This window comes from Coregonus clupeaformis, unplaced genomic scaffold (genome assembly GCF_020615455.1).
Source record: "Coregonus clupeaformis isolate EN_2021a unplaced genomic scaffold, ASM2061545v1 scaf2910, whole genome shotgun sequence".
Classification (NCBI taxonomy): Eukaryota; Metazoa; Chordata; class Actinopteri; order Salmoniformes; family Salmonidae; genus Coregonus; species Coregonus clupeaformis.
Genome location: NW_025536364.1, coordinates 27,203 through 50,306, shown reverse-complemented (window position 1 = coordinate 50,306; position 23,104 = coordinate 27,203). Strand labels below are relative to the sequence as shown.

Here is a 23,104-nt window from a genome sequence, read left to right as displayed (position 1 = left end):
GCAGCTCCACTCCTCTGTCTCCCAGGTCATTGTAGCGGAGGTCCAGTTCTCTCAGGGGGGAGTTTGGTGTCTGCAGAGCTGAGGCCAGAGTCTCACAGGATTTATATTTGAGGTCACAGTGATCCAGTCTGGAGAGAGGAGATCATCTGTTAGATATACAAATCCTTCAGAATAATGATACTGTATACATCAACTCAATAACAGAACTTACAGTGCTCTCTTGCAGGTTTTCACTACCGGCAGCAACCTCTGATAACCTTCCTCTGATGTGGTGTATGTCTTCAGGTCAAACTCCTCCAGCACCTCCTCTGACATCAGTAACAGGTAGGCCAGGGCTGAACATTGGTCAAGTTTTAGTCTTGTTTCTGAAAGAGTTCCTGATCGCAGGGAGGTTTGCATGTCTTCAACTAGAGAGTTGGCACCAAGTTCATTCAGACAGTGGAACAAGTTGATGATCCTTTCTGGTGAGGATTCCCTTTTGATCTTGTCTGAAAGGTACCTGACTGTTCTCTCGACTGTTTCCTCATTGCTCTGTGTTGTACTTCCTGTCTGTGTCAGAAGGCCTCGTAACAGATTCTGATTGGACTCCAGTGAGAGACCCAGAAGGAAGCGGAGGAACAGGTCCAGGTGTCCATTCTCACTATTCAAGGCCTGGTCCACTGCTCTCCTGTGTAAGTCAGACAACGGGTCTGACTTCATGTCTCTGTACTGTTGTGTGATGACATTTTGGAGTAGGGTTGGAGTGGCTTCATCATAGTCATCGTCAGAGGAATCATCATCATCATCACTAGTGACTGCTTTGGGGGAGAAAACATTTTCCTTCTTGTCCAGACATGATTCTAAAGCATGCACTGCTGCTAGAAACTCCTGAATGCTCAGATGCACAAAGCTGTAGACCTTCTCTTGGTTCAGCCCAGATTCTTCTTTAAAGATCTCTGTACACAATGCTGAGTACTCTGATGCCTCTGTGACATCAAGGCCACACTCTCTCAGGTCCTCCTCATAGAAGATCAGGTTGCCCTTCTGCAGCTGTTGGAAAGCCAGCTTTGCCAGTTTCAGGATCATCTCTTTGTCTGACTGAGACAGTTCCTTTGGGTTTGTCTCTGTGGCTTTGTTGTACTTCTTGTTCTTCACAATGATTTGGATTAGTGTGAAGTGTGTGAACATCTGGGTCAGAGTTTTGGGGACTTCATCCTTCTCTGCCTCTTTCAGCATCATCTCAAGGACAGTGGCTGATATCCAACAGAAGACTGGCATGTGGCACATGATGTGGAGGCTCCTTGATGTCTTCATGTGTTTGATGATTTCATTGGCCAGATTCTGATCTGTGATTTTCTTCCTGAAGTACTCCTCCTTCTGTGGATCATTGAACCCTCGTACCTCTGTCACCTGGTCAACACACTCAGGAGGGATCTGATTGGCTGCTGCAGGCCGTGAGGTTATCCAGAGGAGCGCAGAGGGAAGCAGATTCCCCTTGATGAGGTTTGTCAGCAGCACGTCCACTGAGGTTGGCTTCGTGACATCACAGCACCTCTCATTGTTTTTGAAGTCTAGAGGAAGTCGACACTCATCCAGACCATCAAAAATGAAAACAGTTTTGGTTTCACCATCTTCAATGCTGTCAATCTCTTTCAGCTCTGAGAAGTAGTGGGAAAGAAGTTGCATCAGACTGTATTGGTCCTTTTTCAGGTTCAGATCACGGAAAGGAAGAGGAAACATGAAATGAACGTCCTGATTTGCTTTTCCCTCTGCCCAGTCAAGGATGACCTTCTGCACAGAGACTGTTTTTCCAATGCCAGTGATTCCTTTTGTCAGCACAGTTCTGATAGGTTTGTCTTGTCCAGGTAAAGGCTTGAAGATGTCGTTGCATTTGATTGGTGTCTCTTGTGTGGTTTGTTTCTTGGATGCCATCTCTATCTGTCTCACCTCATGTTCATTATTGACCCCTCCACTTCCACCCTCTGTGATGTAGAGCTCTGTGTAGATGTCCTTTAACAGACTTTGGTTTCCAATTCCTTCAGATATGTGTTGATACTTGTGTTTTAGTTTAGCCTTAATGTCTTGTTGGACTGTCAGAAGAGTTTGACCTGTAGGAAAACAATGAGAGTTGGGACTCATAAGTTTGTGTGTGTGTGTGTGTGTGTGTGTGTGTGTGTGTGTGTGTGTGTGTGTGTGTGTGTGTGTGTGTGTGTTAGAGGGGCCTTTGTTCCGTTCTTTGTAATATTGTATGAAACACAGTCTTACTTCTTCTGTCCAGAAGGTTGTGTGTGATCTTTAATGCATCCTCACTGTCCAAACTCTCCACTTCCTTATTGTCATCTGGTAATGGTTCCTGGCTGAAAGCAGGTGGCTGATCACTCTTCATTGATAGCAGGCTGGGGACAGGTGACTCTGCTCTGGGCTTCTGGACACTGAACAAAACAGGGAGGCAGATCACCTCATCAATATCTCATCAGTACCTCATCTACATCATTTCAACAAGTGTATAGCTGAACTCATAGAAATCCTGATGTTTCTTTATAAAGCTACAGTCTGCAATTGGTAAATCGGTTTTGGCCTTTTAAATGAATGATATAGGCCTACATTTGATGTAATTTGTGAACACTTTTCTCTTCATTAGTTTGATATTTTTAAGAGAACTGTATATTTTACAATTAAACTCTTACCTCTTAGAACTGGTGTCTTGAGTCATTTTAGAGGCAGTGGTCCCCTCCTCTCTCTCCCCAGAGAGACTCCTTTTAGAGGCAGTGGTCTCCTCCTCTCTCTCCCCAGAGAGACTCATTTTAGAGGCAGTGGTCCCCTCCTCTCTCTCCCCAGAGAGACTCATTTTAGAGGCAGTGGTCTCCTCCTCTCTCTCCCCAGAGAGACTCATTTTAGAGGCAGTGGTCCCCTCCTCTCTCTCCCCAGAGAAACTCATTTTAGAGGCAGTGGTCTCCTCCTCTCTCTCCCCAGAGAGACTCATTTTAGAGGCAGTGTTCCCCTCCTCTCTCTCCCCAGAGAGACTCATTTTAGAGGCAGTGGTCCCCTCCTCTCTCTCCCCAGAGAGACTCATTTTAGAGGCAGTGGTCCCCTCCTCTCTCTCCCCAGAGAGACTCATTTTAGAGGCAGTGGTCCCCTCCTCTCTCTCCCCAGAGAGACTCATTTTAGAGGCAGTGGTCCCCTCCTCTCTCTCCCCAGAGAGACTCATTTTTGAGTCACTGCTCACTTAGCTACACTAAGAAATAACAGAACAGTCAATATTTCCAAACATTAACAATGACAACACTTTTACTGTCTGTGGTCAGAGTTCAAACAGAGACTTCATGTTGCATTTAAACATGCACAGTCCAATATGTTATTAATTTGATTTGGATCCCGATTAGCTGACTCCATAACAACAGCTAGTCTACCTGGTTGGATCCCCATTAGCTGACTCCATAACAACAGCTAGTCTCCCTGGTTGGATCCCCATTAGCTGACTCCATAACAACAGCTAGTCTACCTGGTTGGATCCCCATTAGCTGACTCCATAACAACAGCTAGTCTACCTGGTTGGATCCCCATTAGCTGACTCCATAACAACAGCTAGTCTACCTGGTTGGATCCCCATTAGCTGACTCCATAATAACAGCTAGTCTCCCTGGTTGGATCCCCATTAACTGACTCCATAACAACAGCTAGTCTACCTGGTTGGATCCCCATTAGCTGACTCCATAACAACAGCTAGTCTACCTGGTTGGATCCCCATTAGCTGACTCCATAACAACAGCTAGTCTCCCTGGTTGGATCTCCATTAGCTGACTCCATAACAACAGCTAGTCTACCTGGTTGGATCCCCATTAGCTGACTCCATAACAACAGCTAGTCTACCTGGTTGGATCCCCATTAGCTGACTCCATAACAACAGCTAGTATACCTGGTTGGATCCCGATTAGCTGACTCCATAACAACAGCTAGTCTACCTGGTTGGATCCCCATTAACTGACTCCATAACAACAGCTAGTCTACCTGGTTGGATCCCCATTAGCTGACTCCATAACAACAGCTAGTCTACCTGGTTGGATCCCCATTAGCTGACTCCATAACAACAGCTAGTCTACCTGGTTGGATCCCCATTAGCTGACTCCATAACAACAGCTAGTCTCCCTTGTTGGATCCCCATTAGCTGACTCCATAACAACAGCTAGTCTACCTGGTTGGATCCCCATTAGCTGACTCCATAACAACAGCTAGTCTACCTGGTTGGATCCCCATTAGCTGACTCCATAACAACAGCTAGTCTACCTGGTTGGATCCCCATTAGCTGACTCCATAACAACAGCTAGTCTACCTGGTTGGATCCCGATTAGCTGACTCCATAACAACAGCTAGTCTACCTGGTAGGATCCCCATTAGCTGACTCCATAACAACAGCTAGTCTACCTGGTTGGATCCCCATTAGCTGACTCCATAACAACAGCTAGTCTACCTGGTTGGATCCCCATTAGCTGACTCCATAACAACAGCTAGTCTACCTGGTAGGATCCCCATTAGCTGACTCCATAACACCTGGGGTCCAAACACAACTAAAATACATTACAGCCAGTTAAAATAGCTGACAGGTATTTCTTCCTAACCCTTTAAGAGAATCCAGGCTACACACCACTGTTTCTTGTTCTGGTTTAGTAATAGCCTACAAGGTGACACGCATTGGTTTGTTATGCAGGAAAATGTCCAAAGATGGAAAAATTGGTTTGTCTGGCAACTACGTTTGATTGAGCCTGGTTGTAGTCATTAGTGCACAGCTTCCCAAACCGTACCAAAACATTTCGCAACAGAAAAGGTTTTGGAACGACAGGAACGACAGCTTCTATTGAACAAATGTAGGTAGCTCCCAACCCGTATCGTTTAGTAACCCGTATGGTTTAGTAACCCGTATGGTTTAGTAACCCGTATGGTTTAGTAACCCGTATCGTTTAGTAACCCGTATGGTTTAGTAACCCGTGTCGTTTAGTAACCCGTATCGTTTAGTTTTTATGCCCATAGTTGCACGTAACTTTTACTTGACCAGACGGACTAGTTTCTTTAGCGACAGCTTTACAAAGAAATCCGATGCACGTCTTCCTTCAGGAAGTTAAAGAAATTAAAGTTTTGACCGTCTTGGGGATCATGCGTAATCATGATAATGTGCTGTCAATCGCTTATAACAATAATACCCTACTAGCCTATCACATCATATTGATTAGGCTAACCAATATATTAATCAACATATGCCTAAAATGATTATTCTTGAAAGTTGAAATCAGTATTGTATAACTTTACAATTCTGCGGATGCTTTACCCCCTAAATCAACTCTCTAGAATAGTCTAACTTCTCAAAAACACTTTTCTATATTACATTTTAAATGAACGTTACAAACCTCAAAACATTTTTCTTCAACCATACTTCCTTATAAATGTACTTCCTATTTCAGTAGTCTGCGGCAGAGGAGGCTGGTAGGAGGAGCTATAGGAGGAAGGGCTCATTCTAATGGCTGGAATGGAATTCATGGAATGGAGTCAAACATGTGGTTTCCATATGTTTGATACCGTTCCTCTGACTCCATTCCAGCCATTAGAATGAGCCCTTCCTCCTATAGCTCCTCCCACCAGCATCTGGTCAGCAGGTTCAACACTTGTAGGTTTATATTATATGTTGATATTTATGTCATGTAAAGTCTTCGTACACTTAATGCAAGGCAAGTATTCAGCCCATAAATTCATACTCTCCCGAGTGGCGCAGTGGTCTAAGGCATTTGCATCATTTGCAAATAAATTCATAAAAATCCTACAATGTGATTTTCTGGATTTTTTTTTCTCATTTTGTCTGTCATAGTTGACGTGTACCTATGATGAAAATTACAGGCCTCTCTCATCTTTTTAAGTGGGAGAACTTGCACAATTGGTGTCTGACTAAATAATTTTTTCCCCCACTGTATAGTATATATACAAAAGTATGTGGACACCCCTTCAAATTAGTCAATTCGGCTATTTCAGCCACACCCGTTGCTGACAACTTGAAACTAGAAGAAAAAAAAACGTTTCAATGCCCGTTGCTGCACGTCACTTTTACTTGGCCGAATTGACGAGACGGACTTTTTTTTTCAAAGAAACTAGTTTACCTGAAACACGTCTTTCTCCAGTAATTGAAAGAGCGCAAAGCTAATATCACGATCATGTGCAGTCAATCGCCCATACCCTACCCCATAGCCCTGTAGCCTATAATATAACATTGATTCATATTGACTAGGCTAATCAATAGGATCCAGCGACAATGTAAGTAAGCCTAAAATGATCCATATTGAACGTTGAAACCAGTATTTGAATAAGTTAACAATTCTGCGGATGTCTTATCCCCTAAATCACCTCTCTCTGCGATGGCCTAACTTTTACAAAACACTTTTCTACATAAAATTGTAAAAGAACGCTGCAAACCTCAGAATAATTTTTCTTCGACCGATAGTGTCCATTTCTTTCTCTATTTCCTTATAAATGTACTTCCTATTTCAACACAGTGGGCGGGTTCACCACGTATAGGTTTATAGTAGGCTATATATTTATGTCATGCAAAGTCTTCATAAAGTATTCAGCCCATAAATTCATATTTTATCTAGTAAAAGTTGATTTTTATTTCAGGATTTGATTTAGTGATCTATTGTATAGTGAACAAATTCAGGTAGGTCCCTCTCCGTTTTGGTCCGTTTCCTGAAAAGGCGACACCCACTGCTTGAGTTCACTTGAGGTGCGGTACCGGTTATCTCAACCTGTACACTGGCTGGCGGGGTTTTCATCAAGACAAATGGTGTGTGCTGATGTATATATATGTATATGTATATATATAATATAACATTGATTCATATTGACTAGGCTAATCAATATGATCCAGCGACAATGTAAGTAAGCCTAAAATGATCATTATTGAACGTTGAAACCAGTATTTTAATAACTTACCAATTCTGCGGATGTCTTACCCCATAAATCACCTCTCTCTGCGATGGCCTAACTTTTACAAAACACTTTTCTACATAGAATTGTAAAAGAACGCTACAAACCTCAGAAACCTTTTTCTTCGACCGATAGTGTCCATTTCTTTCTCTATTTCCTTATAAATGTACTTCCTATTTCAACACAGTGGGCGGGTTCACCACGTATAGGTTTAAAGTATATATTTATGTAATGTAAAGTCTTCATAAACTTAATGCAAGTATTCAGCCCATGAATTCATATTTTATCTAGTAAAAGTGGATTTTTATTTCAGGATTTGATTTAGTGATGTTTTGCAGGTGTTACCAAGAGAGGGCCCTGTGACAACACCCAGGTTTGGCAGAAGGACGCTAGACGGTCATATCTGTGTGGTAACATGATAGGATGGGTAACCAATGATGAACTTAAATGAAATATAGACCTTAATGATATTTTTAGGAAAAGGTAAATATAGTGTTTATTATCCTGCAGTGTGTTAATCTCTCTGTGTGTGTCTGTGTTTGTGTATATGCTTTAGTGTGTGTGTGTGTGTGTGTGTGTGTGTGTGTGTGTGAGAGAGAGAGAATTGGTGAGATAATGAATAAATAATGAGTTAATTTGTATCACATTATTCTAGGTCAGTGTATTCCAACCTCTCCTCTGGGATCCCTAAGGATCACATTACTCTAGGTCAGTGTATTCCAACCTCTCCTCTGGGATCCCTAAGGATCACATTACTCTAGGTCAGTGTATTCCAACCTCTCCTCTGGGATCCCTAAGGATCACATTAGTTGTTTTTGCCCTAGAAGTAACACACTTGATTCAACTAATGAACTAATTATCATCAAGCCTTTGATTAGTAGAATCAGATGTGTTGGTGCTAGGGCAAAAACATGTATTTAGTATTTATTAAAATGTTTATCTACCTGCCCAGGGACTACAGTTGAAAACTAGCTAGCTGGCTAAATCTGGCACATTCACAGAAATGTTGATTGATGTGCAGTATCACTGTCAATTACATTTTCAATAAATGAAATTAAAAGGAATGGAATGCATTTATGTGTGTGTGTTTCTGTGAATGTGTTTCGGTCGATCTCTGTGTGTGAATGTGTCTTTGATAAGTGTGATTAATTCAATGTAACTTCACATTATAAATAGTCCATTTTTAAATTCATATGCTATACATTACAATAAATAATTTTGGGGGGTTTGCAGAATCATTGTATATCATTGGTTACCCATCCTATCATGTTACCACACAGATATGACCGTCTAGCGTCCTTCTGCCAAACCTGGGTGTTGTCACAGGGCCCTCTCTTGGTAACACCTGCAAAACATCACTAAATCAAATCCTGAAATAAAAATCCACTTTTACTAGATAAAATATGAATTTATGGGCTGAATACTTGCATTAAGTTTATGAAGACTTTACATTACATAAATATATACTATAAACCTATTCGTGGTGAACCCGCCCACTGTGTTGAAATAGGAAGTACATTTATAAGGAAATAGAGAAAGAAATGGACACTATCGGTCGAAGAAAAAAATTTCTGAGGTTTGTAGCGTTCTTTTACAATTTGATGTAGAAAAGTGTTTTGTAAAAGTTAGGCCATCGCAGAGAGAGGTGATTTAGGGGGTAAGACATCCGCAGAATTGTTAACTTATTCAAATACTGATTTCAACGTTCAATATAGATCATTTTAGGCTTACTTACATTGTCGCTGGATCATATTGATTAGCCTAGTCAATATGAATCAATGTTATATTATATATATACATATAGGCCTACATATATATATATATATATATAACATCAGCATACACCATTTGTCTTGATGAAAACCCCGCCAGCCAGTGTACAGGTTGAGATAACCGGTACCGCACCTCAAGAGAACTCAAGCAGTGGGTGTCGGCCTTTTCAGGAAACGGACCAAAACGGAGAGGGACCTACCTGAATTTGTTCACTATACAATAGATCACTAAATCAAATCCTGAAATAAAAATCAACTTTTACTAGATAAAATATGAATTTATGGGCTGAATACTTTATGAAGACTTTACATGACATAAATATATACTATAAACCTATACGTGGTGAACCCGCCCACTGTGTTGAAATAGGAAGTACATTTATAAGGAAATAGAGAAAGAAATGGACACTATCGGTCGAAGAAAAATTATTCTGAGGTTTGCAGCGTTCTTTTACAATTTTATGTAGAAAAGTGTTTTGTAAAAGTTAGGCCATCGCAGAGAGAGGTGATTTAGGGGGTAAGACATCCGCATAATTGTTAACTTATTCAAATACTGGTTTCAACGTTCAATATGGATCATTTTAGGCTTACTTACATTGTCGCTGGATCATATTGATTAGCCTAGTCAATATGAATCAATGTTATATTATAGGCTACAGGGCTATGAGGTAGGGTATGGGCGATTGACTGCACATGATCGTGATTATTATCTTTGTGCTCTTTCAATTACTGGAGAAAGACGTGTATCAGGTAAACTAGTTTCTTTGAAAAAAAAAGTCCGTCTCGTCAATTAGGCCAAGTAAAAGTGACGTGCAGCAACCGGCATTGAAACGTTTTTTTTTTTTTCTAGTTTCAAGTTGTCAGCAACGGGTGTGGCTGAAATAGCCGAATTGACTAATTTGAAGGGGTGTCCACATACTTTTGTATATATACTATACAGTGGGGGGGGAAATTATTTAGTCAGACACCAATTGTGCAAGTTCTCCCACTTAAAAAGATGAGAGAGGCCTGTAATTTTCATCATAGGTACACGTCAACTATGACAGACAAAATGAGAAAAAAAATCCAGAAAATCACATTGTAGGATTTTTTATGAATTTATTTGCAAATGCCTTAGACCACTGCGCCACTCGGGAGAGTATGAATTTATGGGCTGAATACTTGCCTTGCATTAAGTGTACGAAGACTTTACATGACATAAATATCAACATATAATATAAACCTACAAGTGTTGAACCTGCTGACCAGATGCTGGTGGGAGGAGCTATAGGAGGAAGGGCTCATTCTAATGGCTGGAATGGAATCAGAGGAACGGTATCAAACATATGGAAACCACATGTTTGACTCCATTCCATGAATTCCATTCCAGCCATTAGAATGAGCCCTTCCTCCTATAGCTCCTCCTACCAGCCTCCTCTGCCGCAGACTACTGAAATAGGAAGTACATTTATAAGGAAGTATGGTTGAAGAAAAATGTTTTGAGGTTTGTAACGTTCATTTACAATTTAATGTAGAAAAGTGTTTTTGAGAAGTTAGACTATTATAGAGAGTTGATTTAGGGGGTAAAGCATCCGCAGAATTGTAAAGTTATACAATACTGATATCAACTTTCAAGAATAATCATTTTAGGCATATGTTGATTAATATATTGGTTAGCCTGATCAATATGATGTGATAGGTTAGTAGGGTATTATTGTTATAAGCGATTGACAGCACATTATCATGATTACGCATGATCCCCAAGACGGTCAAAACTTTAATTTCTTTAACTTCCTGAAGGAAGACGAGCATCGGATTTCTTTGTAAAGATGTCGCTAAAGAAACTAGTCCGTCTGGTCAAGTAAAAGTCACGTGCAACTATGGGCATAAAAACTAAACGATACGGGTTACTAAACGATACGGGTTACTAAACGATACGGGTTACTAAACGATACGGGTTACTAAACCATACGGGTTACTAAACCATACGGGTTATTAAACCATACGGGTTACTAAACGATACGGGTTACTAAACGATACGGGTTACTAAACGATACGGGTTACTAAACGATACGGGTTGGGAGCTACCTACATTTGTTCAATAGAAACTCTCGCTGTCATTCCAAAAACCTTTTCTGTTGCGAAATGTTTTGGTACGGTTTGGGAAGCTGTGCACTAATGACTACAACCAGGCTCAATCAAACGTAGTTGCCAGACAAACCCATTTTTTCCATCTTTGGACATTTTCCTGCATAACAAAGCAATGCGTGTCACCTTGTAGGCTATTACTAAACCAGAACAAGAAACAGTGGTGTGTAGGCTGTATTCTCTTAAAGGGTTAGGAAGAAATACCTGTCAGCTATTTTAACTGGCTGTAATGTCTACTTGGTAAATGTTTTATAATGTCTACTACCGTCTTTCAATGTCAACTGGAAAGTCGATGTCTGTAATGTCTTTTAGTTGTGTGTGGACCCCAGGAGTTATGGAGTCAGCTAATGGGGATCCAACCAGGTAGACTAACTGTTGTTATTGTCAAAGTCGCGTCAATTCAAATCTGGTATTAGGAACAAAAGAGGTCAACACGACTTCTAAGATATACTAGTTATTTTAATTAATGCAAAAACCTTCAATGGTAAATATGATGTTTCGTATATACGGGCTCTTTGAAATACCTCGCAGGGCACTTCAGAGAACTAACCCATTGTTCTGGGTTCTTGCTCAAATACTCTGACAGAGGGAGTTTCCCACCTCTTTGCTGACCAATTAGAGTAGAGACTTGAGCGTGGTTTAGACTTACTCAGTCAATCCGTTGATGCATCTCTGTTACCAGGCATACTAACACAGCAGGTTAGGAGGATAACTAGCACAGCAGGTTAGGAGGAGAACTAACACAGCAGGTTAGGAGGAGAACTAACACAGCTGGTTAGGAGGAGAACTAACACAGCAGGTTAGGAGAACTAACACAGCAGGTTAGGAGAATGAACACAGCAGGTTAGGAGGATAACTAACACAGCAGGTTAGGAGGATAACTAACACAGCAGGTTAGGAGGAGACCTAACACAGCAGGTTAGGAGAACTAACACAGCAGGTTAGGAGGAGAACTAACACAGCAGGTTAGGAGGAGAACTAACACAGCAGGTTAGGAGGAGAACTAACACAGCAGGTTAGGAGGAGAACTAACACAGCAGGTTAGGAGGAGAACTAACACAGTAGGTTAGGAGGAGAATGAACACAGCAGGTTAGGAGAATGAACACAGCAGGTTAGGAGAAGTAACATCAGGTTAGGAGAACTAACACAGCAGGTTAGGAAGAGAACTAACACAGCAGGTTAGGAGGAGAACTAACACAGCAGGTTAGGAGGAGAAATAACACAGCTGGTTAGGAGAACTAACACAGCAGGTTAGGAGAACTAACACAGCAGGTTAGGAGAACTAACACAGCAGGTTAGGAGGAGAACTAACACAGCAGGTTAGGAGGAAAACTAACACAGCAGGTTAGGAGGAGAACTAACACAGCCGGTTAGGAGAACTAACACAGCAGGTTAGGAGAACTAACACAGCAGGTTAGGAGGAGAACTAACACAGCAGGTTAGGAGGAGAACTAACACAGCAGGTTAGGAGGATAACTAACACAGCAGGTTAGGAGGAGAACTAACACAGCAGGTTAGGAGGAGAACTAACACAGCAGGTTAGGAGAATGAACACAGCAGGTTAGGAGAAGTAACATCAGGTTAGGAGAACTAACACAGCAGGTTAGGAAGAGAACTAACACAGCAGGTTAGGAAGAGAACTAACACAGCAGGTTAGGAGGAGAACTAACACAGCAGGTTAGGAGGATAACTAACACAGCAGGTTAGGAGGATAACTAACACAGCAGGTTAGGAGGAGAACTAACACAGCAGGTTAGGAGGAGAACTAACACAGCAGGTTAGGAGTAGAACTAACACAGCAGGTTAGGAGAAGTAACATCAGGTTAGGAAGAGAACTAACACAGCAGGTTAGGAGGAGAACTAACACAGCAGGTTAGGAGGAGAACTAACACAGCAGGTTAGGAGAACTAACACAGCAGGTTAGGAGAACTATCACAGCAGGTTAGGAGAACTAACACAGCAGGTTAGGAGAATGAACACAGCAGGTTAGGAGGAGAACTAACACAGCAGGTTAGGAGGATAACTAACACAGCAGGTTAGGAGGATAACTAACACAGCAGGTTAGGAGGAGAACTAACACAGCAGGTTAGGAGGAGAACTAACACAGCAGGTTAGGAGAATGAACACAGCAGGTTAGGAAGAGAACTAACACAGCAGGTTAGGAGGAGAACTAACACAGCAGGTTAGGAGGAGAAATAACACAGCTGGTTAGGAGAACTAACACAGCAGGTTAGGAGAACTAACACAGCAGGTTAGGAAGAGAACTAACACAGCAGGTTAGGAGGAGAACTAACACAGCAGGTTAGGAGGAGAAATAACACAGCTGGTTAGGAGAACTAACACAGCAGGTTAGGAGAACTAACACAGCAGGTTAGGAGAACTAACACAGCAGGTTAGGAGAACTATCACAGCAGGTTAGGAGAACTATCACAGCAGGTTAGGAGGATAACTAACACAGCAGGTTAGGAGAACTAACACAGCTGGTTAGGAGAACTAACACAGCAGGTTAGGAGAACTAACACAGCAGGTTAGGAGAACTAACACAGCTGGTTAGGAGAACTAACACAGCAGGTTAGGAGGAGAACTAACACAGCAGGTTAGGAGGAGAACTAACACAGCTGGTTAGGAGAACTAACACAGCAGGTTAGGAGAACTAACACAGCAGGTTAGGAGAACTAACACAGCAGGTTAGGAAGAGAACTAACACAGCAGGTTAGGAAGAGAACTAACACAGCAGGTTAGGAGGAGAACTAACACAGCAGGTTAGGAGGAGAACTAACACAGCAGGTTAGGAAGAGAACTAACACAGCAGGTTAGGAGGATAACTAACACAGCAGGTTAGGAGGAGAACTAACACAGCAGGTTAGGAGGAGAACTAACACAGCAGGTTAGGAGGAGAACTAACACAGCAGGTTAGGAGGAGAACTAACACAGCAGGTTAGGAGAATGAACACAGCAGGTTAGGAGAATGAACACAGCAGGTTAGGAGAAGTAACATCAGGTTAGGAAGAGAACTAACACAGCAGGTTAGGAAGAGAACTAACACAGCAGGTTAGGAAGAGAACTAACACAGCAGGTTAGGAGGAGAACTAACACAGCAGGTTAGGAAGAGAACTAACACAGCAGGTTAGGAAGAGAACTAACACAGCAGGTTAGGAAGAGAACTAACACAGCAGGTTAGGAGGAGAACTAACACAGCAGGTTAGGAAGAGAACTAACACAGCAGGTTAGGAAGAGAACTAACACAGCAGGTTAGGAGGAGAACTAACACAGCAGGTTAGGAAGAGAACTAACACAGCAGGTTAGGAAGAGAACTAACACAGCAGGTTTGGAGGAGAACTAACACAGCAGGTTTGGAGAACTAACACAGCAGGTTAGGAGGAGAACTAACACAGCAGGTTAGGAGAATGAACACAGCAGGTTAGGAGAACTAACATAGCAGGTTTGGAGAACTAACACAGCAGGTTAGGAGGAGAACTAACACAGCAGGTTTGGAGAACTAACACAGCAGTTTAGGAGGATAACTAACACAGCAGGTTAGGAGGAGAACTAACACAGCAGGTTAGGAGGAGAATGAACACAGCAGGTTAGGAGGAGAACTAACACAGCAGGTTAGGAGGAGAATGAACACAGCAGGTTAGGAGAATGAACACAGCAGGTTAGGAGAACTAACACAGCAGGTTAGGAGAACTAACACAGCAGGTTAGGAAGAGAACTAACACAGCAGGTTAGGAAGAGAACTAACACAGCAGGTTAGGAGGATAACTAGCACAGCAGGTTAGGAGGAGAACTAACCCAGCAGGTTAGGAGGAGAACTAACACAGCTGGTTAGGAGAACTATCACAGCAGGTTAGGAGAACTAACACAGCAGGTTAGGAGAATGAACACAGCAGGTTAGGAGGATAACTAACACAGCAGGTTAGGAGGATAACTAACACAGCAGGTTAGGAGAACTAACACAGCAGGTTAGGAGAACTAACACAGCAGGTTAGGAGAATGAACACAGCAGGTTAGGAGAATGAACACAGCAGGTTAGGAGAACTAACACAGCAGGTTAGGAGGATAACTAACACAGCAGGTTAGGAGGAGAACTAACACAGCAGGTTAGGAGGAGAACTAACACAGCAGGTTAGGAGAATGAACACAGCAGGTTAGGAGGATAACACAGCAGGTTAGGAGAACTAACACAACAGGTTAGGAGAACTAACACAACAGGTTAGGAGAACTAACACAGCAGGTTAGGAGGATAACTAACACAGCAGGTTAGGAGGATAACTAACACAGCAGGTTAGGAGGATAACTAACACAGCAGGTTAGGAGGATAACTAACACAGCAGGAGAAGAACTAACACAGCAGGTTAGGAGAACTAACACAGCAGGTTAGGAGAATGAACACAGCAGGTTAGGAGAACTAACACAGCAGGTTAGGAGGATAACTAACACAGCAGGTTAGGAGGATAACTAACACAGCAGGTTAGGAGGAGAACTAACACAGCAGGTTAGGATGAGAACTAACACAGCAGGTTAGGAGGAGAACTAACACAGCAGGTTAGGAGGAGAACTAACACAGCAGGTTAGGAGAACTAACACAGCAGGTTAGGAGACTAACACAGCAGGTTAGGAGAACTAACACAACAGGTTAGGAGGATAACTAACACAGCAGGTTAGGAGGAGAACTAACACAGCAGGTTAGGAGGAGAACTAACACAGCAGGTTAGGAGAATGAACACAGCAGGTTAGGAGGATAACTAACACAGCAGGTTAGGAGAACTAACACAGCAGGTTAGGAGAACTAACACAGCAGGTTAGGAGAACTAACACAGCAGGTTAGGAGGATAACTAACACAGCAGGTTAGGAGGAGAACTAACACAGCAGGTTAGGAGAACTATCACAGCAGGTTAGGAGAACTAACACAGCAAGTTAGGAGAACTAACACAGCAAGTTAGGAGAACTAACACAGCAAGTTAGGAGAACTAACACAGCAGGTTAGGAGGAGAACAAACACAGCAGGTTAGGAGGAGAAATAACACAGCAGGTTAGGAGGAGAACTAACACAGCAGGTTAGGAGGAGAAATAACACAGCAGGTTAGGAGGAGAAATAACACAGCAGGTTAGGAGGAGAAATAACACAGCAGGTTAGGAGGAGAAATAACACAGCAGGTTAGGAGGAGAACTAACACAGCAGGTTAGGAGGAGAACTAACACAGCAGGTTAGGAGGAGAACTAACACAGCAGGTTAGGAGGAGAACTAACACAGCTGGTTAGGAGGAGAACTAACACAGCAGGTTAGGAGGAGAACTAACACAGCAGGTTAGGAGGAGAACTAACACAGCAGGTTAGGAGGATAACTAACACAGCAGGTTAGGAGGATAACTAACACAGCAGGTTAGGAGAACTAACACAGCAGGTTAGGAGAACTAACACAGCAGGTTAGGAGAACTAACACAGCAGGTTAGGAGGATAACTAACACAGCAGGTTAGGAGGAGAACTAACACAGCAGGTTAGGAGAACTATCACAGCAGGTTAGGAGAACTAACACAGCAAGTTAGGAGAACTAACACAGCAAGTTAGGAGAACTAACACAGCAAGTTAGGAGAACTAACACAGCAGGTTAGGAGGAGAACAAACACAGCAGGTTAGGAGGAGAAATAACACAGCAGGTTAGGAGGAGAACTAACACAGCAGGTTAGGAGGAGAAATAACACAGCAGGTTAGGAGGAGAAATAACACAGCAGGTTAGGAGGAGAAATAACACAGCAGGTTAGGAGGAGAAATAACACAGCAGGTTAGGAGGAGAACTAACACAGCAGGTTAGGAGGAGAACTAACACAGCAGGTTAGGAGGAGAACTAACACAGCAGGTTAGGAGGAGAACTAACACAGCTGGTTAGGAGGAGAACTAACACAGCAGGTTAGGAGGAGAACTAACACAGCAGGTTAGGAGGAGAACTAACACAGCAGGTTAGGAGGATAACTAACACAGCAGGTTAGGAGGATAACTAACACAGCAGGTTAGGAGAACTATCACAGCAGGTTAGGAGAACTATCACAGCAGGTTAGGAGAACTAACACAGCAAGTTAGGAGAACTAACACAGCAAGTTAGGAGAACTAACACAGCAGTTTAGGAGAACTAACACAGCAGGTTAGGAGAACTAACACAGCAGGTTAGGAGAAGTAACACAGCAGGTTAGGAGACTGAGGTTAAGGTTAGGAAAAGGGTTAGGCATAGCTAAAATGCTACATTTGTCAACAACTGTTGTCCCCAACGCAACCACTAGACAGAGCTGTAGGCCTACTCCATCTAGCCACAACGGTAGAAATGTAAACAAACCATCGGAGTTGTGCCTGTTGCCATAGAAATAGAGGACTCATCAGGGATATAACCAGTTTTAGCATGGACATTGCGCTTGAGGCCTTCCACCATTTTAAAGTAGTCAACTGGATGGGGATTCCTGTGAATTGGGAGCGATCAGCCAATGAAGAAGAAGAAAATGTACTACTTTAAAATGGAGATAGCCTGAATGGCTCTGCCCATGCTGTCCCAGATGCTATAATGGCACAGATACAAAGATGAGTCCCTTTATCTCTATGGCCTGTTGTTCACACACATATCTGCCCTCTCATTGGCTAGATGGTCCCATCGAAAATGTATGCATAATCTTTAAGATGGAAAATGGTTGAAAAATGTATCTATGCCTTCTCATTTCCCTAAAACACAGACTCTTAGCTTTCATTTGATACCCAATTTGATATTCTCCTATGAACACATGGTGCTCATGGGTCCTTTTACATGGAAATTACCTCATGCAGAAAAATGTCCAATGATGGAAAAGTTTGTTTGTCTGGCAAGTGCATTTGATAGTGCCTGAGCTTGGGTGTACTCGTTAGTGAACACCGTACCAAACCGTAGCAAAATGTTTCAACAACTAGACTTTCTATTGGACAAATTCTGGTAGGTCACTAGTGGTGGGATGGGCAACTTTGATGTGGGTGGGTGCCACAAAAAAAACAGAACTCATCATGGGGTGCCGCAGTGTCTCTGCGTACCCACATCCATAATAGTTTTCATGTTCATTTCCTGCAATTCTACACATTTCGCCATGAGGGCGGAGAGAATATTTCGCAATTCTACACATTTCGCCATGAGGGCGGAGAGAATATTTCGCAATTTTCTAACTCATTTCATGCAATTCTACACATTTTGCCAAAGGGTGGAGGCAAATGTTTGCCGTTTTTAATATGATAACTGACGATCAATGGTCCCCACCCGCGGTCTGTAATTCAGTAACCTACCAATCTAAAAACAAATGTAGCTGACATGGGCTAATTGAGTGACTGCTGAGGCACAACCACATTTCGAAATTGCACCTCGTGTGTTCTATTATTCTAACGGTCAACAGCAAGTTGAGACCCAGACTGAGTTCCAAAAAAACGTATTTTATTATTGGTCCGCGGGACTACAAAAGGTGGGTCGCGGGCCGCCAGTTGCCCATCCCTGGTTTAGTGAATACACCCATGCAGCGCTTGAGTTCCCTTGAGGTGCGATCAGTTTATCTCGCCCGGGGCACCGGGGTTTTGCATTCGGAGAAAAGGTGTGCTGCCGATTCAACCTGTGGTTAACAATGCGCGTACGTGAGCCGGTAAATTATATCGAGCGCACCTGCGCCAAACGGACCACCGCCTTTCTGATCCGTCACCAGAAAGCTTTAAACTTAAAATTTGATTTAGCCCTACATTTAAATAGTTTCTATGCACATTGTTGCACGTCACTTTTACTTGACGAGACATACTATTTTATTTAGTGGACAGCTTTACATAATTCCGATGCACGTCTTCTTTCAGGAAGTGAAAGTGCGCAGTTTCCACAGTCTTTCACGCGGATAATTATCACCATAATGTGCTGTCAATCGCAGAGGTGTAGTCCAGGGTATACGCTGGTATACGGCGTATACCTACTTATTTTTCAGTCAGCATTGCGTATACCCACTTCTAAATCCCCCCTGATGCGCATCATTCAGTAATATCTGTGAGTCAGATTGCCTATTTTCTTCCTCGGGGATAGTGAAGCCATGACCCACCCTCCTCTGCCTCTAATTGGCTGGTACTCGCTGCTTTCACTGATTAGATTGGTTAACTTTAGGCATGAGGACTGATGAGCCAATCAGAGGCAGAGTAGGGCGGGTCATGCCGAGGAAAATATCGCTAATACCTCAGGTGCCAGTGAAAAAAAAAAAAAAAACTCAGGTGCCGGTGCCACTTGACTACGATAACGGCAGCAGACCAAACAACGGATGAAGAAAGGACACAAGCGGCGGTGTGCCACCCCAGTTGATGGAAGACATCATTCTGAGGTAAGTTTTAAGGTGGTTTCCAAATGAATCATTATTTTAAACTACTGGCAAATTGCCAGTGACTGCACATTTAGAGGAGAAGAGATGTTGCCGCCAATAGTTAGTGCGAGTCGGCTAACGTTATGAAGCTAGCTACGTAGATTGGGATAATGTGGGGAAACCGGGGCATTGTTGGTTTTCAGTAAGTGTTTAATCAACCCAGTTCATAAGAATTTCATACCAGACTGATGAAACTGATTATCTCAATGTTTATGAAGCTTGTTTATTATTGTAAAGGTCTAAATTATAACGTTAGCCAAGTTACTAAGCCCTAAATTATAACATTAGCCAAGTTACTTAGCCCTAACTAACCTATATGATCTAGTTTAATTGCATAGTAGCTAAGCTGGTAGTTGATTTTTAAGTAAGTTAAAACACAAGAATGGGGACAAATAGTTTAAGATTCAGCCTAAAACAATATTGAGGTCTAATCAGGCTGTCTTATTTTGTATAGGGACAGGTAACCATGAAAAGGAAGGGAGATATTGCAGACTTTTTTTGTAAAGAGGCACAAATCAGGCCCAGATCAGGCCCAGGCAGACCCCACCCCTAAAACCAGCAGCCCTGGCAGCTCTCAACCGGGAGCTAGCCAGGCAAGTCAGTGTGAGCATAGAGAAGGATCCAGTCTACCACCACCAGGTCAGAACACACAGGCAGTAAATTGCATCTCCAGTTTATTGAAAAGTGAAGCCTCACACTGTAACAAAAGGTGATTTTGACAGATTAAGCCTCATTTTGAATTTCTGTGTGATGTTATTTATTTTATTGCCCTTCTATTTATTTTGTCTGTATCCATGTTTGTTTTTACAATGCTACTGTTATATAACATTTTGTGTTAAATTTGTTGTTTTTTTGTTAAATAAACTCTCCCAAGTATTTCACTCACTAATCTCCTGTATGCTTCAGCTTCACTTGCTGAAAATATTTCCACTTGGTTATGCAGATTGTTAATGTAAAGAGGGGGACCCATGTCTTGCTGATGACTATTGTGATCACAGTAGTGTGTGTGTGTGTGTGTGTGTGTGTGTGTAAGTGTGTGAGAGAGAGAGAGACAGGGAGATGCATAATTAGTTTTGTTGTTGTCTGTAGACATCAATAATGACTGGCCAGACCTGTGGAGTGCTAAACAAACAGAAGACTTCAAATCCAAGAACCCCTGGTTGGGATCCAAAAACAAAAAATTGGGTAAGTTTAGGTAGATTGCTAGTTTGGGTAACTTCTGAAACAGTGGGCACAGATAACTTTGTGTGTGTGTGTGTGTGTGTGTGTGTGTGTGTGTAAAGGACCATGCACACGTACAGCTGTGGATACAGGAGTAGTTACATTGTTTGTTTATGCTTCGCAGGATGTCTGGTCTGTAGCAGTGTGAACTCCATTGGGATCGACAAGGAGCAAGGACAAGGTGTATCGCTCTCAAGAGAATGGATGAACTTTGAAATTCAAGTGTCTGGCCAGGGAAGTAGAACAACAAGTTTGTCAATCTTGAGAAATAAGGTGAGGAAACATGCGTTGTCCAAGGCCCACACTCAGGCTGTGAAGGTGGCAGAGCAACAGAAAGAAGCTGCCATTGAGAATGCAGTGGAGACTATGACTGAGTCCTACATGAAGGAAACTGAAGCTGTGTTTCGAACAGCCTACCATCTGGCCAAAAAGAACCGACCCTTTTCTGACCATGAGAGCCTCATTGAGCTGCAGGAACTGAATGGTGTAAAAATGGGCTCAATACTTCATTCACGTTACAGTGCAACACAAATAATACAACATGTTGCTAGTGAGATGCAGAGCAAAATCATCAGTAGCATTATAGCATCATCCAGTAAGTTAGCTGTCCTAATTGACGAGGCATCTTCTTTAAGTCACAAAGCTGTCATGACAGTTTCTATTAAAGCATCAATTCAAGAAGAAAGCCCTGAGTTCATATTCCTGGAACTTGTTGAACTGGAAAATCAGAGAGCAGATGGCATATTACAGGCGTTACTCACCTGTTTAACTAATGCTGGCTTTACAGAAGAGTGGCTTCATGAAAACTGGGTAACATTTGTATCTGATGGAGCCAGTGTCATGCTAGGAAAGAAGTCAGGAGTAGCAACCAGACTGACTTTGAGATTCCCAAAGCTTTTTGTATGGCACTGCATGAACCATAGACTTGAACTTGCTGTGTCAGATGCAGTTGATGAGGTAAACTCTGTCAATCACTTTAAAACTTTTATCCAGAAGCTATACTCTCTGTATAGTGTGTCAAACAAAAATGAACGTGAACTTGTTAATGCAGCAGCTGAAGTAGGCTCACAACTTCTTCGCATTGGCAGAATCTTGGATGTACGCTGGGTGGCCAGTAGCTTTCGGACTGTTCGTGCTGTTTGGACATCCCTGGGAGCTCTTGTGCAGCACTTTAAAAATGCTTGCAGTGATGAGATGAGGTCCACCAAAGAGAGGCAGATGTACAGAGGTTTGTTAGACCGTGTTCAAAGTCCAGAATTCATTTGTGACCTTGGCCTCATGTACGACACTCTCCATGAACTAAGTCTCCTGTCACAGGAGCTTCAGTCTCGTTCTATAACGCTCCTCAGAGCAGAGCATCTGCTGAAACGCTCAATCAGAGTGATCCAGTCATTCAAAGAGAGTCCAGGTGAGAAATATAGTGAGGCTTTAGAAGCAAAACAGACTGGGGAGTATCGGTCTATAGCCCTGAAAACAAATGCAAAGCTGAAGTCTATCAATCCAGGCCAGTTCTTACAAAGCCTTGTGAACAATCTGGAGAAACGCTTGTCTTTTGAAGATGAGACCATCATGGACCTCAGCATCCTTGATCAGAGTAAGTGGCCATCAAAGCCCAGCATCCGCCATGGTGAAGAACAAGTTAAGCGACTGTGCAAGCGATTTAACTTGTGCACAGACCAAGCACTGAATGGGATGCGGGACCTACTGGAAGAGCCCAGTAGTGAGCCCAAGGACCTAAAACCACTTATGAACTGTATGAAAACATTCCCTGTCGGTACAGCAGAGTGTGAGAGGAATTTTAGCCTTATGAACAATATAAGCTCAGACAAGAGGGCTGTCCTTCTGATCTCAAACATATCAAACTTGATGATGATTAATATCAACGGCCCACCAACTTCCAAGTTTGATCCTAGAAAATATACAAGGACCTGGTTGAAGAGCCATCGTGCTGCCTCTTCGGTGCGTTCTAGACAGTGCAGTGTGAAAGCTCCTGCAGAAAGCAAATTTGTCTGGAATATACTGTAGTATGAGCAAAGGTCAGAAACCCAGTGCTGGGTTGAGAGAGTATATCACTGTTGATGTGTTGTTAATGCATATATTTTTGTTAATTGTTAACTAAATATTGTTGTAACATATTTTGTTGAATGATTTACCGGTAAATGAACATGTTCAAAACAAAGCATATAGCAATATGAACAAGGATGCATTGTCACCTTCAGATTTGAAGTATTTTATTTAAATAAATGTGCAAAAAATAATCGAAACACCATTTCCTGTTTGCCTCATGATAAATACATTTTACATTCATCCAGGCTGCTCTTGTGACCAGTAGTAACTACAAACTGCTCCTAATCAAGTCATGATCATTTTATAATAGTGTGCAAGTAGAAATTACATATTTTTGGGTAAACTAAATCATAGTCTTACATGTCACTGTTTCTAAAACAGGGCTTTTTTCTGGACTACTTAAAAAAAAAAAAGGTGAATACTGAGAGTATACCCACTTCTCCAGGGACCACTACACCACTGGTCAATCGCCTATAACAATAATACCCATAATCATAGCCCTGTAGCCTATCACATCACATTCGATCTTATTGATTAGGCTGATCACTAACTCCAATGTTAATCAGCCAAAATTATCATTCA

At 42.3% G+C, this 23,104-nt stretch overlaps 1 protein-coding gene across 4 annotated transcripts; it reads left to right on the top strand.

The window, feature by feature from the left end:
• Positions 1 to 18,723: 18,723 nt before the first annotated feature.
• Positions 18,724 to 22,719, top strand: LOC121562714 (E3 SUMO-protein ligase KIAA1586-like). 4 transcript variants are annotated; one of them, XM_045219935.1, is made up of 3 exons: positions 18,724 to 19,195; positions 20,324 to 20,419; positions 20,580 to 22,719. In XM_045219935.1, the coding sequence occupies exon 3, from the start codon at positions 20,660 to 20,662 to the stop codon at positions 22,478 to 22,480; it is 1,821 nt and encodes a 606-aa protein (XP_045075870.1). In that variant the 5' UTR covers positions 18,724 to 19,195; positions 20,324 to 20,419; positions 20,580 to 20,659; the 3' UTR covers positions 22,481 to 22,719. The 4 variants fall into 4 exon arrangements, with proteins under 4 accessions (XP_045075870.1, XP_045075872.1, XP_045075871.1 ...); XM_045219937.1 differs by having other exon boundaries at positions 18,724 to 19,873; XM_045219936.1 differs by having other exon boundaries at positions 18,724 to 19,943.
• Positions 22,720 to 23,104: the final 385 nt, after the last annotated feature.